The sequence below is a fragment of the Porites lutea genome, chromosome 2 (genome assembly GCF_958299795.1).
Source record: "Porites lutea chromosome 2, jaPorLute2.1, whole genome shotgun sequence".
NCBI lineage: Eukaryota > Metazoa > Cnidaria > Anthozoa > Scleractinia > Poritidae > Porites > Porites lutea.
Genome location: NC_133202.1, coordinates 12707921 through 12723485, shown reverse-complemented (window position 1 = coordinate 12723485; position 15565 = coordinate 12707921). Strand labels below are relative to the sequence as shown.

Here is a 15565-nt window from a genome sequence, read left to right as displayed (position 1 = left end):
ACTTCTCACTATTATTAATGTAACATTGATATCTTGCCACTTACCTAAACAAGGTTAATTTAAAATGTCAAGAAATGACATAGTGAATGAAAACTCCCTTCGTTTTTGGTGTGGGATGGGCTTAGGGGTCCTAGACCTTAGCAGAACACCCCCCTGCCCCCTTAACTCCTTCCCCATGTCCCTCTTGCGTTAAGGCACTTCAAATACTTTAAGCATGCCAAAAGAGCATTTCCCCGTGTATATTAAAGAGCCTGTAATTTCCTAAACGATCGGTCGTTAGGTCTGCAGTACAGTTTGATTCACGCTACATGACGTAAATAGTTTTGTTTGTCCCAGTTTCCCCTCTACCTTGACACAAGTGAAGAAAAGTCATGGCGATCTGTTTTCGTGATTTGAGAGGATGTAAAAGTTGCTGGCTTCTTTTAAATCGTCGTCTTGGCGCATCAGTTAAGGTACCATTTTATCCGTTTTTTCTCTACCACCATTTTACAAGCCGATAAAGATTTCTTTATCTTCATAATTTTTACACATGGGCCTACAGGTCACTGCCGCCAGAAATTTTCTTCCATACATTCATGTCACACGACTATAACGTGTACGTGCAATGCCTTCAGAGGACATTTAATTCCTTCACTTAAGGTCTTTTTTTCTTTTCGGTTCAAATCAGCTGACCTTTTGTGCTTGCTATCGGTGTTCAGTGAAAACAATGAATGCCAATGTACTATTTTGTTAGAAAGGTACTGAATTTTGCTGGGTCTTCAGCTTTGTTGAGGTGTGCACAAAACAAAACTCAACCTAAGAAATCTCTCAGTCAAAATGACTAAGGCCAGCAACTGCACAGAACTGGAACAAGTTGTCCACACATCTCAAGATCGGAGCAGCACAGCTTCTCTCCATCGCAGAAATCACGTCAAAGTCTCTGATTGTTCTTATGTGTGAAAAGTAGCCCTGTCTGGTGAAGTTTTCAAGCCAGCACAAAAGCTACTTGGTGTATTTAGTGTGAACATAACCTAAGAGACACTACTCAGGGTTCCTTTCCCTTATTCAGTTAAAAGGTAAAAGCGCGCCCGAGCCAAAGGCCCACATGGCCGGAGCTTATCCTGGTTTCATTAGCATAAAGCACCTAGGAGTATTGCTACTCCCCCCTGGACGGGATGCTAGTCCATTGCAGGGTTACCCCCCAGCAGTATGTCATCGGTACCCATTTATACACCTGGGCCCAGTTGTTCGAAGGCCGATTAGCGCTTAACCCAGGGTTAGATTTAACCAGGGTTTCTTTTTCTTTTGGTCAAAAGCATTTTCTCGGATAATTTTCTCTGTTATGTTTAACAGCATCCAATCATCAACTTGTTGACAAAAAGAATTAAACTGAATTTACTTTTTAAACTTTCAAATCTGAATTCAAATTTCGCACTAGCCCTGGGTTATCTTAACCCAGCTTTGAACAACTCGGCCCTGGGCTGAGTTGTTCAAAGCTGGGTTAAGATAACCCAGGGTTGGCGCGAGATTTTGATTCAGGTTTGAAAGCTTAAAAAGCATTTCAGTTTTAATTCTTTTTGTCTGTAAGTTGACGATTGGAAGCTCTAAACAGAGAAAATTATCCGAGAAAAATACTTTTGAACATAAGAAAAAGGAAACCCGGGTTAGATTTAACCCCAGGTTAAGCGTTAATTGGCCTTTGAACAACTGGGCCCTGGGCTGAAGAGAGACATAGTGGAGTAAAGTTCCTTGTCTAAGGAAACAACGCAATGGGCGAGGCTTGAACCCCCTGACCTCCAGATAAAAACACATGCCTCCACCTTATTCAGTTAGCTTGCTTGCAATGAATCGAAATCCCACCCTGGATCTCGGAGGTTGGTCTCATGACCCCTTATTGCATTTTCTCAACATTTTTGTAAATAAAAAGGCCTAGAGCATTATAGAACTGTTTTTTTTTTGTGGTAAAATTTCTTGCCTCACAGATGTTTGGTCATTTTAGGAGAAAAACTTGTTTTATTGCCTGTTAGGTGTTGTCTTCCAGTTTTAGTACAATCCATGTTGAACCCTCTAAAAGTGAAGAAGAAATAAACACTAGAATTGAGAAGCATGCCTATGGGAAAACTGGTTTGGAGAAGAGGAACAAGGAAGCAGATGGATTGTTTTATCTCAAGACAGTGTATTTACCTGATCAACTAGAGAAAAACCTTAAACAGTTTTTAAAAAGTAAGTGTACAAATGTACATAATGTATAAAGTAAAATAACTCTTGAGTTAAATCTGAATTTCCTTTTGTGTGATCTCCTATGAATTGTTAGAGTGAAAAAAGAAAGGAAAATCTGAATCAAACTTGGTTCAATACCGGTTGCTTAATCTGGGAGTTTTTTTGTTTTGCTTATTGGAAATACAACTATAAGGAGCCATCAAAGCGTCAAGTTTCTTTTGTATTGTTGATTTTTGTTCTAACAATAAACAGGTATGATAAATGTTCAAAAATGACAGCTTTTTTTTTGTTAGGATTTTCAATTTAAAGTGGATAGTTTATAAATTTACTGCATTCGACCAATTTCTGTTTTTGAATGTCCTTGGTAAAAATTGAGTGGACTTTTGAATTTGCCCAAAGAGGGAGATAGAGTGAACCTTATATGCTACCAACATAAACTCAGTTTATTTTGCATTTTCTTCCAGAATTCCCAAAAAAGCTGGTTGAAAATGATGGTAGAAAACTTGCCAGGCATATTAAAAACAGAGGTCGTCCAACTGAGCAAACATGGCAGAAATACAGAGAATCTAAAAGGCGTAGAGAAGTATTAGCAGGTAATCTGAAGTTGAATATGAAGTTAGGAGTATTCTTCTCAAGCATAAACGTTTGGAGAGTTTGTACCAAAAATGCTGTTTGAAGCTAGTGGAGACATTTTTTGGTCTCTTTGAATCATTTGTCTGAAAGGTCATAAATTACAGCTACAGTCGAACCTTGATTATCTGGGCCTCGATTATCCGGATTCCTCGATTATCCGGACTTTTTCTCTGGTCCCAATTTGGTCCTAAATATTTTTTAGTCATGATCAAGATCCATAGCCATATCCTTTTTAAAACTACAGCATTGAAAAGCGCAGTCAAAAGTGAGGTTTTTTTCTTTTCAAACAGAAAAAAACAGCGCACGGATGTGTTGTAACTAATGAAGAACATTCAAATGCATTCTGATTGGCTCAGAGTTGCATTGTTGCTAAGTAAAATTTCAAGCTCTACTACATTTTATTGGCTTGCTCGGTGTGGTATGCAAAACAAACAAGCTAGCGTCACAAACGTGTGTTCACAATCATCATGTCTTTGAGGCGCAAGCAATCCATTTTTTCAATAAAAAATAAACAGTCTATAATTGTGCGATTAGAGAAAGGTGGAAAAGGAACCAATTTGTCAGCTGAATATGGCGTTAGTAAGCAGCAGATCTCTGATATCCACAAGAACAAGGAAACGAGCATGAAGTTTGCTGACATCTTAGAGACCAGCAAAAGAGTGAAGCGAAAATTGCTGAAAGTTGCACACGATGAACAGCTTGATAAAGCCCTGTATACCTGGTTTATTCAGCAATGAACATCTGGCACTCCAATTTCTGGCCCCCCAAATGATTTGTAATAGCATTGTTTCACAATTAAATGTTGTTTTCTTAATTCAATCAGTTTTGTTCTTTATTAATATTCATATATTCGATTATCCGGACCCTCGATTATCCGGACTATTATGTCTGGTCCCAACGAGTCCGGATAATCGAGGTTCAACTGTAGTTCTCTCTATTAAGATGGATACCTTCGGGACCGGCCCCGAATGTCTGTCTTAAAGAGGTATCTGATTTATATAGAGAGTCAAGGTGATGTGACACCAGTAATAAAAAATGTAGCTGATATATAGCTGAACCCATTCACAATGGTTACACACCTGTTTTACTGATGCAAAACAGTGAGAACTGGAACACTATGTAATGGAAAAGTTGAATCATTTTTCTCATGCAATTTGCTTCCCTGACTAATTCGGCAACTCAAGTGGTACAAGCTGGAACTTTACAATGTTCTGATGTGACACCTACAGTAACTTTACATGTAACTCAAAATGTCACATTTACATACAGTGTTAATGGTTGAATCCTCAAGTGGGCAAGATTAAATGAATCCTGTGTTCTGACTGGCGACCCAAGCGAGCAAGATGCTTGCAATTTCCTGCGTCAGTCCCACAACAGAAGTTTCTCTTTTTGGCTGTTATTTAAATCCTTCATTGGCCAGGTTGTTCATTCTTTCTGCATATTGGCCTTATCTTCATCTCGTTCATGAAAATGCAAAAAAGAACTTTGTCAATAAATGTATGTACACTGTACAAATGAATGTACAGTGCCCATCTTGACCAAATAGGATTGGTCAATAACATGTATTTAATATATTATTTTATTATTAATTATTGTTTTTAATCTTGATGTTTATACAGAAAGTGAAGTCAATCCAGAAGACATTTTAAAGTTGGAAAGTCAGGAAAGAGAAAATGTATTATATGATGAACAGTTTGAAGATATTAGCGAGGATGAAGAGAACGAACTTTATGAAGACTATGAATCAATCAACTTAAGTGATGGAAACACGCAGGATGATGACGGCAAAAGGGTTGATGATGAAGATGGAAACGAAACAGACGAAATTATGGCTAAAGAGATTGATAACAATGTAGTAAATGTGACAAGTTCAAAAGTCAAGAATACAAAGAAGCCAAAGAGAGCTGAATACAAAGTAATAAGGTAGGGTTTGTATATCATGTGCTCCCCGCCAAAAAGGAGCATGGATTAAAATAGCCTTTGTCACTTTAGTCTAACCCCATTAGTCAGGGGCACCCAACAAGAATATAGTTCAAAACCACTTAAAAATAGCATTGTTTTAACGTATTTTAGTATTTAAACGGTAGATATAGGCATTTTTTATCCCCTAAAATTTTTTCATCTGTGTGGATTTCCTAGCTGAAAGTCTAGTGACCCGAAAATTATAGGGATTAAAACTTACCTTTTTGAACATTTCAGCTAGGAAAAAGGCTCCCGAAAATTCTAGGTGACCTTTTTAGGGTAAAAATTCATTAAAAATGGGCAATTATACCATTTTTTAGATGTTCGAAAATCCTAGGAGAGGCAGGCAAGCAAGAAATTTTACAACATATGTTCCGAAAATAGATATTTTCCTAAAATTGACGTTGGGTGCCCCTGGTTAGTGACTGTAAAGCAGCACCAATACCCTTGTTCTAGGCCCTCAATTGACACAACGAATTACCGAAAATGTGTTTCATGTTTCCACTCAACTTGATTGGAAAGTCAACAATGGTTTTTTAAGGGGCCAGTCATTACTAGTACACTGTCAGGTGGGAACCTGGAACAAGGCCTTTTGGGCTGTTTTAATTTGCACACTGACTTATGGTAACTTGAATTTTAGTTGCATCTGTGGCACAGGTTAGTATTAAGGGGTCTAGAAAGTTAAATTTAGATTGTCTTTCGGTGCAGCTCATTTTGAAATTGTGAAAGGTTTAAACCCAGGAGTCATTTCATACGTAAGGTATTCGTATGTATTATAAGACGTGGCTGATTATCCAATGGCCGAGAAAAGAGAAAACTCAAAAACAGAATAGGCCTTCTTTTCCTGTACCGCAGAAGAAAATGGCGTTTCTTCTATTTTAAATTAACCAACCATGCAAAGAAAATTTGCCAAAAAAGGGCATCCAAAAAGGTCACGGAAGCTTCATTTTCACCAGCAGAGGACTTTACGCCATTGTGAATGCTACCGCTGAAATAGAGCTTTTTAACTTCAGCAAGCCCACAAATCTATCATCGAACAGCCATACAATCCCTTGTAAAATCAATACGAACACATGCAATGTTTTCAAAGTCTCTGAATAGCTTCGCATGGTGAAATTGATTCGTAAAGGACACAAAATCTTCCTGCAGCTGCCTCAGGTGATCTACTAAGCATTTCTTTTTTTATATTTTCAGCCTAGAAATGTCAGTGACTAATATGGAACGTGTTTCGGCATCTGATAATAGATGTTGATGTTCGATAATAAATTCCTTGACCTAACTCACTGTTCAATAAATTTTGTTTTAAATACTTCCTCTGAAATGCTTATTTGACATACATCTCATACAAAGAGCTGAAGTTTAAGTATTGACTTGTACAAACTGTAGATACAACAAAAGAGAGTCTGTGGCATATGCAGCAAGTCGGATACCTGCTAGTTATGGTGCTACATTAAGAGTATTTCATGAGGTAGGTACTGGTAACTGCACTGACAAGTCATTTGAGTGCACATTGTTATAAATATTGTATTCTAAGGTCCAAAGGGGTTTTCCTTATAAAATCAGCACCCAAAAATCACTTAGGCCCACTTTCTATGAGCGTGGTCAATTCACCCCCTCTGGAAGAGGCACCAATAACAATAAATTAACTGGCATACTATGGGTATCAAGTTTCAGTTTATGCCCAAAACTATCCCCAAAATTACCACAACTTTAACTGAACACAGATATCATGTTAGGTTGTACGTGTACCACCCAGGTTAGCAGTGCCAATCCCCCCCCTCCTTACTCCCCAGAGGAAAAAAAGACATCATTTTTATAGTGCAGCACTCCCCTCAGTGAGCAAAGTTCCTTAAATTGCAAATACCCATAGACACATTAATTTTTAACTTTCCTTTTGTTCGGAAGTGTCCTTTAAATACTGGTATTATTTTTGATGAAATTCATGGATGTTTGTTTCATTTGGTTTTAGATAAGTCGGCGAGAACCAGATTTTAAGCCAGAGACTCTACTAGACTTTGGTTCAGGCACTGGAATGGGAGTGTGGTAAATCAAATTTGAAGATGAGAATTTAGACTGGGGCAGGACATTTACATTGGTTCCCACTGTTCTTAGCCCAGCTCAGGGATTTGATATTAAGCACAAGTTTTGAAAGTCTGTCAACCTCCTATGTTAGGTTCTAAAAGTGAGCAGTTCTCGACAGGAAACAGATCACCACTGAGCATAGGAAAATTCATGATATAAAAAATATTTGAGGTTTTGGTCAGGATGAACAAAACCATCTGTTAAGAGGGTTTCTGTACTGCAGAATTTTACTCTTTTGTAAATTATGGAGAAAAAAATCTTTCAAATAAAATATCATTAGCTAAAAAATAAAAATTTTAGCATTTCCTGAAAGATGACATTATCTTTTAATTTTCTTATATTAATATAATTGTAGGGCAGCTCATGAGAAATGGGGCGACTCAATCAGGGAATATCAGTGTGTGGATGTGTCGCAGGATATGAACAATGTAGCTGAATATCTCTTAAGAGGTAATGACCTGTATCTTTGACATTTAAATAATAAGTGCCAGACCTTCTTTGTGGGTATCTAAGAACTGAGAATTAATTTTGTTGCTCCCTTTGTTAAGAGTCCTTTAGTCTTCCTGGTAAAGTGCAAACATGTTATTATAGTGCTCAACATTTCACGTCCTACAAATAATAACCTCTAAAGAAGTAGAGTGGAACCTCTCTACAATGGCCATGGTGGAGACTACTACTACTACTATGGCCGAGCAAGAGCATGCCTCAACCCAGCACGCCTCCTCCAGGTCTCACTATCCAACATAGCTGCTCTCAGCTCTTCTGTGCTTTTTTCGTTGGAGAGAGGTGCCAGTATGGGCCTTTATTTGAGAGATGGCTGTGTTAGAGATGTGTAAAAAAGGAGCCTCAACTCTGAGCTTGCTGACATTTGACATTTGCATGAAAGAGTAAAAGAAATCAGTCATCTTGGTCCTTAAAAGGGCTCAAGAGGGTTTAATAACAGATGCATTTTATGGCTGCGAAAAAGTCGAGAAAATTTTCTGTTTTTGTGATTTAAAGGACAGTGCATATACAGCAGTTAAAAGGATGCAGAATTCTAAATAATTATTAGGTTTAATTATTTCCCTTTGATGAAAATAGACCCCTAATTACCTTTAAACACCAGTCTAATACTCTGCTCACTGAGGATCTCAGTATGTGAGAGATGAATACCTTGCTGAGTGAGTGAAATGATAATTATGCTGCATGAAGAACATTACAAGCGCTATTCATTTTTGTTGTTCTTGTTATTTGACATTCAGGTGGGGAAGGACTCAATAAGTCTCTTCACATTCCAAGAGTGTATTTCAAAAGATTTTTACCCGTTTCCAATTTGGTAAGTTTATGCGGAAATAAATTTAAATTTCAATACTTAACTATCCTCTCCCCATTTAGGGCTTTTCAGGGACAATGAAACAAATAATTCAAATGGAGGATAACAATCCCAACTGGTAGAAGAAGAACCACCTGGCTATTTTACAAGTGATGATGATGATGAAGATGAATTATTAATAACTTGTATTACCTGATGTCTACTTTTATGTACACAGATCACCTACAATGTCGTAGTAGCCTCCTACGCTCTTAGTGAAATTCCAAAGGTTTCCCTGAGGCAAATGGCTGTTAGAAGCTTATGGGGGAAAACAAGCGACTTTTTGGTAAGTTTAAATCGTTGTTTTTGTTTTTGTTGTTGTTGTTGTTGTTTTTTTTTTTTTTGCAAAATTGAGGCTTAGAATGCTTTTACATGTAATTGGTGGTTTCAAACGGCGAGCGGAGACCTAATTACGACCCCAGTGAAACTCTAAATTGCCTGTTAAGACTTGTTGGGTGATCTTGAGCAACAACGACGGTAACGGCAACGAGAACATGAAAAACAATAGGCTGAAGCAAAGGATTTATACACGTGCATCACACTTTTTGTTACATTTTTGTGCTGCCATTGCACCGATTAGGCCCTTAAAACTTCCTGATGCAACTTTTTGCCGATGACATAAACATGCGACGACGAAATTGTCTTTCCCTAAATTTAAAGTTGTATGCGTCCTTTATAAAGGCGTTATCGTCAGAACAATTCTTCTGCTCAATACGCATTTCAAATATTGACCTAGTTAGGGGATTGGGGTGGCAGGGGGATTTTTGATTTTTGCCGTTTGCGGTAAACGTGAATCTTAGTCTCTCTATTGTCGCAACCTTCCGACGTTACTAGAAATGGCTGTATGCTAACACTCGCTAGTGACTCTGTAGCATCCCTCAAGTGATTGGACTCGTCCGACGAGAAGGGGGAAGAATTCTCCCCCTTCCCTCCCCGCCCTACCCAGCCCCGCCCCCATCATCCCTCTCAGCTTAGACAAACTAAATATTTTCTGTTCTGAAGAGTGCTTAAGAAGTATTACTTCATAAAAACGTGCATTTATACTTGTTTTAGGTCATTATTGAACATGGGAATTCTGAAGGATTTGAAATAACATCTGATGCTAGAACTCTAGTCCTCAAGGTAACTTGGCCACGCCCAAACCGACGCAACAACTCCCAACATCGTTGGCCCAAGAATGTTAGTAGTTGTTGGATTGTGTTGGCAATGGTTTGAAAACGGATGTAACCAAACCCGACTATGTTGGGACTTGCAGTACATTGTGGCTTAAAATTGATAAGTTACCAGAATTCGAGCGACGCTTATAATGTTCAAGGAGGCCATTTGTCTTGCGCTTGTTTGGTCCAACCAGTCCAACAATCTTGGAAGAGCTGTGCAGAAGGATCCATTGTTGCGCTACATTTAGGCGATCAGGAACAAAAGAAATATTGGCGGGGAGTTGTTGGCTCATTAGTTTAAGCGGGGGTAACCGAAGGTTACGGAGTGCGGGCTTTAACGATAGAAGGTCAAAACGCTCTTGCTGTAACGCTGCCCATTGCGTACGTTTCACGTGATAGATGGTCAAAACACCGGTGAACAGATTTAGAAGGTCCGAGCGCGCGTCAGATCAGATTGCGTTCTGCGCGTTCCATTCATTCTTGGTGGTTATGTACGTGCCGTGGATGCGTATAAGCAACGCGAAGATTAGGGTTGTGGGCTCCTCTTGCTGCCCACAATAAACAATTCTTAACCAGATGACAGTTATAATTAAACGTCCGGCAAAGCACAACAAACTACGGTCCCGCAGGAAATTCATCGATAAAACCGTGCATTGATTTTGACTTCCTGCAAGTAGTCACTTCTATACTTGAAAGCGATCTTCCTTCTCGAGTTCGGTTGAAAGTAACATCAATTCCCTTAAGAGAACAGTAAGGAAAAACTACCACAAAAAGTCGTTATATTCTATGTTTGAACAGAAAGCAAATTGTAAGAACTGTATGATTTTGTTTACTGAAGATGGATGTAGTCTCTCTCGTTATAGTTATAAGTCAACAGCTTTTGTAGGGTGGATTTCCACTGTCGCGTATTTTTTGCGTGCGTAAACGTAAAAGTTCTCGCTCAACCTTTGCGTTTACAGGGAACACTTCATACATCGCCTCTATTTTATTTACTCGCGCGCGTGCGCACGCGGGTAAAAATCACGCAACAGGAGGAAATCCACCTTTACTCCAATTTTTATTCCTGAGTTCTTGTAATAGTGATCGCTTGAGGTTTTTCCATCCTTCAAAACGGGAAAACCTATGCCTGGCCCCGATGGTGTCCTCGTATGGGAGATAAGTATTTATATATTTTAGTGGGAGAAGCTAAAAGCACAATTTTCAAAGTAGTCTTACGATACCAGATGGATTAATTCGTATCATTAGTTTTATAAAATTTCTGTATTCACGTTACAGGAGGGAGGGTATGAAACTGCAGAAGGCGAAACTTCAGCAAGTGAGTATAAATCTTATATTATATTAGTTGCTTTAAGAAAAGTGAGTTTCTCCAATAACAAAGCCTATTTGAAATGAATGCTGTCACGGTGATAAGATTTGTATCAAACAGTTTTTGTGTTGCTTATAGATGAAGAGCATCAAATCTTCGACCCGGCAGCTGAGGAAATGGAGAGGGGTTTCGTTTTTTCTCCTGTAAGTTTCTTTTAAAGTCATCTACCGTTTTCCTCCAATAAGCATTTTATAACCTACCTTACGTTTTCTTAGTGTCCTCACGATGTCGAGTGTGCAAGATCTGACGCTGAAACAAGAGACCATCCATGTAACTTCGAGCAAAGAGTTCAACTGGCCTTCTGCCAGGTAATTTGTCCTCATCCTTAACCCATTCGCCCCTGGGAATTTTTTTTTTGAAGATAGTCGCGCCGTTTTCTGGTCACTGCCTTGCTGTTAAGAGCTAAAACGTACCAAAAAGCCGTTTACCGTTCGAACACTGTGCGGCCTACTTTTCCAGATTAAAAAATATTGCTTTCCGAAGGTCGGACATGCCGAAGTGACACAACAGGCTCGGTTTTACCTTTTACTTTCCTTTCTCCCCTATTTTTTCGCTTTTCTTTTCTTTATTTTTTTCTTTTGCTGGACGCTTACTGGTGTCGTTTCGGTGGGGAACGTTTTTTGGAAAGCCTTCAGGAGAAAAGAGGTGCAGGCGGGTAGTGGAAAAAGATTTTCATAGGAATTTTTGGGTCAGCTTAGCTATTGTTTTTTGCCGTTTTGGTGCATCAGCGCCTTGGCTCACTGGATCTGATTTATGTTTCCAACAGAAAAATACAAGGTTAAAGAAGTACGGATTTCACACGGAGAGATTTTCATACATAGTTCTTAGAAAAGGTCAAAGAGATCCAGTCGGTAAGTAAACAGGGTCACTGCAACAGCGCGTGGCGCCTCTACTCGGGCCCGTAACAGTCCCTCCCTCCGTGAGAGATAGACCACCACACGGCGGACTACGTCCCCTAATCTTTTCGAACCGTGGGTGGGTTCCTTAACGTCCCGCACAATTTACATGTTCAAGGGTTGTGAGCTAGACGGGCCTACAGTTTATCGTCCTTATCGCAAAAACTAGTCTAACCGTTTGCATATGTATTCACAAACGGAGCACTTTCTACTCAGTTATTTTAAGACCCTGAGTACAGGGTTGATCCAGCCGGGGTTTGAACCAACGGCCTCCCGCTCGGCAGGCCGGCACTTATCCAATTGAGCCAACTGGGCGGCAGTTTACCTTGTGATTGGTTTCACAATTTGTTGTTGTTGTTGTTTTCTTCTTTTATTTTTTTTTTTAGAGAAAGCTTGGCCCCGTGTCTTGCAACCCGTGAGATTGAGAAGGAGACATGTTATTTGCAAGCTTTGCTGTAGCTCAGGTACGTTTGCGTTTTAGCCTGCGTCGCAGAAATAACTTAACCTCGGTTAGTAACGTCTCCTAAGCAGTGCCGAGATCCTTGTCTTAGGTCCCCAACGGGCTGAACGAGTTACCAGAAATGCGTTTCGAAATTCTCTTCAACCTGATTAGCAAATTGAAAATGGCTTTTTTAACAGGTCAATCATAGCGCGTTCTTAAATCCTGGTACACAGAATGGGGCCCAGTACAAGGCTGTTTTGCAGATAAACTTAACCAGGCTCCGGTTGTTCAAACGTTGGATAGCGCTATCCACCGGATAAATCACTATCCATCGGATATTGTTTTGGGAAACCAATTGCACTCTCCACTGGATAGATATTTATCCGGTGGATAGCGCTATGCACGGGATAAATCACTGTCCAGCGGATAAGTTTTTGGGAAACCAATTGCACTATCCACTGGATAGAGATTTATCGACTGGATAGCGGTATACACCTTTTGAACAACTGGGACTAGATAAATCACTTTTCAGAGGATATATTTTAGAAAAACAAATTACATTATCCTTTGGATAGCAATTTATCCAGTGGATAGCATTATCCAGTTTTTGAAAAAAAAATGGGGCCTGAACTTTCTTTCCGTCTGTGGCGCGGGTTTCTAGCTATCTGAGGATGATATGTGTCACGATTTTAAAAAAGATATGGTCCAGGGCGAGGTACTTTAAGAATTTTTGGGTGGGGATGTGCTGCTTGGACCTCGGCCTTAGCCTATACCAGACCTAGTTCAGGAGAATTTTGCTAACCCATACAAGACTAACCCCCCCAAAACCCCTTGCTATCCCAGAGTCGAAATTGTACAGAAGCTACTGAAGGTCACTCTTTCTTTGCTTAAAAACTGAGTTGGAGGTAAATGTCAATTTGCTGATGTAATATTGTTGAGTGTCAGTTCCCGGTTTCCCTTGTCTAGACTAGAAGGTTATAACGGAATCCATCAGGAAATTGGGTAATTTCCAGTAACAGTGGACAAAAACCTTGTACCAGAATAATTTAATACATATCGCATTCTTTTTTACATTTTTCAAGGGCTGTAGACATAATTAGTTATCTGTAATAACACCAAAGACTATTTTTCATGGGAGCCCAAGAAAACAAATGTAAAAATTTCACAAGAATTGTGAAAACACAGGTAAAATTCTGAAAATTTCATGCGTAAGATGTCAGTTTGGGAAATTTGACATATATTTTCTCAGGCCCTCATTAGAAATTTTCTTTGGTGTTATTACACAAATAACTAATTACATATATAGCCCTTGAAAAATGTAAAGAAAAATATGATATCGTTTAAAATATTCTAAAAACAAGAGTTTTGTCCACAGAAAATAAAAATTACTCAGTTTCCTGATGGATTCTGTCTTAAACCAACAGCTCAGTTTCTTAAAAAATGATACGCTATTCTAGACCGAAACTCCCCGATTTCTAAACCCTACTCCAGAATAAACTGCTTGAAAACCATACCCGTCACAGAGGCACATAACTTTATAGCTCATATATGGCAGTACCCCTCCCCGGGAAAAATGGTTAAACCTAGCCTATCTTTTTTGATTTTAGGTGACTTAAAGCAAAAGATATTGACCAGAAAGAAGGATAGGTTTGTAAATAATATATTATTTTTCAATGATACGGTAACTCCATGCCAGCCAACCGTTCGAGTCCTAAGGATTTTGCCTGGCAAAATTTAACTTCAAGCAAAGCATAGTAACCAAAGAAAATAGGACGCTTTTGCATATATGTTATTTTTCCATGATAACTCCATGAGACAAACCATTTGACTTGTATGGGTACCCACAGGGAAAAAGGTGCAAACCACTGGATACTGGCAGTAGAGATTTTCCCTGCCAAAAGTTAACTACAGACCATCAAATCGGACATAAATCTCGTACCCAGAAGCCGGCTGTCAGTGTGTCAAGTCAGTTAAATCCTATTTGTGTAGTTTTTCCAGCTACTCACTAAGGTTGCGTTCTACTGGGAAATCTGGATTGAGATTTAGAAATCCGTAATCCCTGGATCACCCTTAACCTTTTTATTTTAAGAGAAATCCGTAAAAGGATAGTGAAAAACTGTTCTCGCCTTCTCGTGAACAGTGGTCTTGATGTGAGCACGTACGAGACCACTGTTCTTGAGGACATTTTTCCATTCCTTTTTAGGATTTCCCCAAAAAATAAATGGATTGAAAGAAAATACAAGGGCAGATTTCTTGGCCTGTGAATCCGTTTCTGAATTTCGTGTTTAATTGTAAATCTGAAGTCCACATTTCAAAATCTAAATCCACACTGTGGATTTAGATTTTGAAATGTGGGAAAGTTTCCCAAACGAACACATTCTATAAGAAAGCCGTTTTTTGTGTCCTCACGCATCGCTTTCCCCCTACAAATAAGCTGAGGTCAGACCACACAAATATACCAAGTCCGAGTCAGCTCAATCAAGTCTCTGTTTCAAAGCAAGGCTGAGTGCAAAGCCGTTTATACGAAAATGCTTTCCATATTCCCATGCAAATACATGTAAACCTCATTTTCGTAAGAAAGGTTTAACACTTAGCTTAGTTTTGAAAGTGAGAGTGTTTGGAACTTGGAAACGACCTGTTGATGTGGTTTTCATTTTTTTTTTCCAGCGACATTTACAAGTGTGCTCGGCACTTGACAAAGTGGGGTGACTTGTTACCGGATCCAGAAGATAGGCAAAGACCAGTGAAAAACAGGTCAACTGTTACGAAAGAAGTCAGTTCTTCTCAATAAAGAGGAGCAATTAAAACTAATAATGACCTGCCACCAAGTAACCAATGTAATGCAAAGCCGTAAATAAATACCTTAAATCTTCTATTAAGCCCCCTACCCTCCCTGTCTTTTATGCAATTTTCCCTTCCTCCTTATTCTTAAGATAGATAGACTGTATCAATTAATCACGACTGTGAGGACTGGGGACTGATCCGGTATGGTTTACTCACTCGCTGGAAGTTCGGCGTTTTTTTATTCTTCGGCTGCTTGACGTCTAACTTCTTGTGCCTGAGCTTGCCCACTTTGCTTTCTAGTTCTTCATGCAGGATTGATACCAACATAAGCCCTCCTGTTTAATAAGTCTCCCCCTCAAACGTGCGTGAAATAAATAAGCCCCCCCCTCCCACCCCCACGGTAATAGGAATTAATAATAAAAAAAAAAGACGATCTACATACATCAGTTTTACATGGAATGATTCAAATGAAAATTCTTGTTGTTTATACCGCCTCACGCTTAATTATTCCAATCGATAGCAAGCAACAAGACTGTCTTTTGCATGCCTGCTAACACGGTGTACGGTGGGACGTTTTTTCTGTCAGTCCCCTATTGTATTCTCCAAGTACATCCCCCCACCGCCTCGGGCATTTGTAACAAAAGGTTCCTATAACTTCTCCCATAAATCTTTTGCAGAGTTTACATTTTGGCA

The 15565-nt window shown here is 39.2% G+C and overlaps 1 protein-coding gene across 1 annotated transcript; it reads left to right on the top strand.

Annotated features, from left to right (window-relative positions):
• Positions 1–354: 354 nt before the first annotated feature.
• LOC140927764 (ribosome assembly protein METTL17, mitochondrial-like) lies at positions 355–15225 on the top strand. The gene is made up of 17 exons (XM_073377448.1): positions 355–452; positions 2007–2202; positions 2664–2792; positions 4452–4755; positions 6181–6262; positions 6764–6837; positions 7232–7326; positions 8118–8191; positions 8406–8513; positions 9281–9349; positions 10660–10699; positions 10829–10893; positions 10966–11058; positions 11517–11601; positions 12033–12110; positions 13696–13735; positions 14756–15225. Exons 1-17 carry the CDS (start codon positions 372–374, stop codon positions 14877–14879), a joined length of 1737 nt encoding a protein of 578 aa, XP_073233549.1. The 5' UTR covers positions 355–371; the 3' UTR covers positions 14880–15225.
• Positions 15226–15565: the final 340 nt, after the last annotated feature.

Coding starts and splice junctions, on each gene's coding strand:
- LOC140927764 (XM_073377448.1), top strand. CDS start 372: ATGGCGATCTGTTTTCGTGATTTGAGAGGATGTAAAAGTTGCTGGCTT. Junction 4,756..6,180: donor GCTGAATACAAAGTAATAAG/GTAGGGTTTGTA, acceptor TACAAACTGTAG/ATACAACAAAAGAGAGTCTG. Junction 8,192..8,405: donor TTTTACCCGTTTCCAATTTG/GTAAGTTTATGC, acceptor TTATGTACACAG/ATCACCTACAATGTCGTAGT.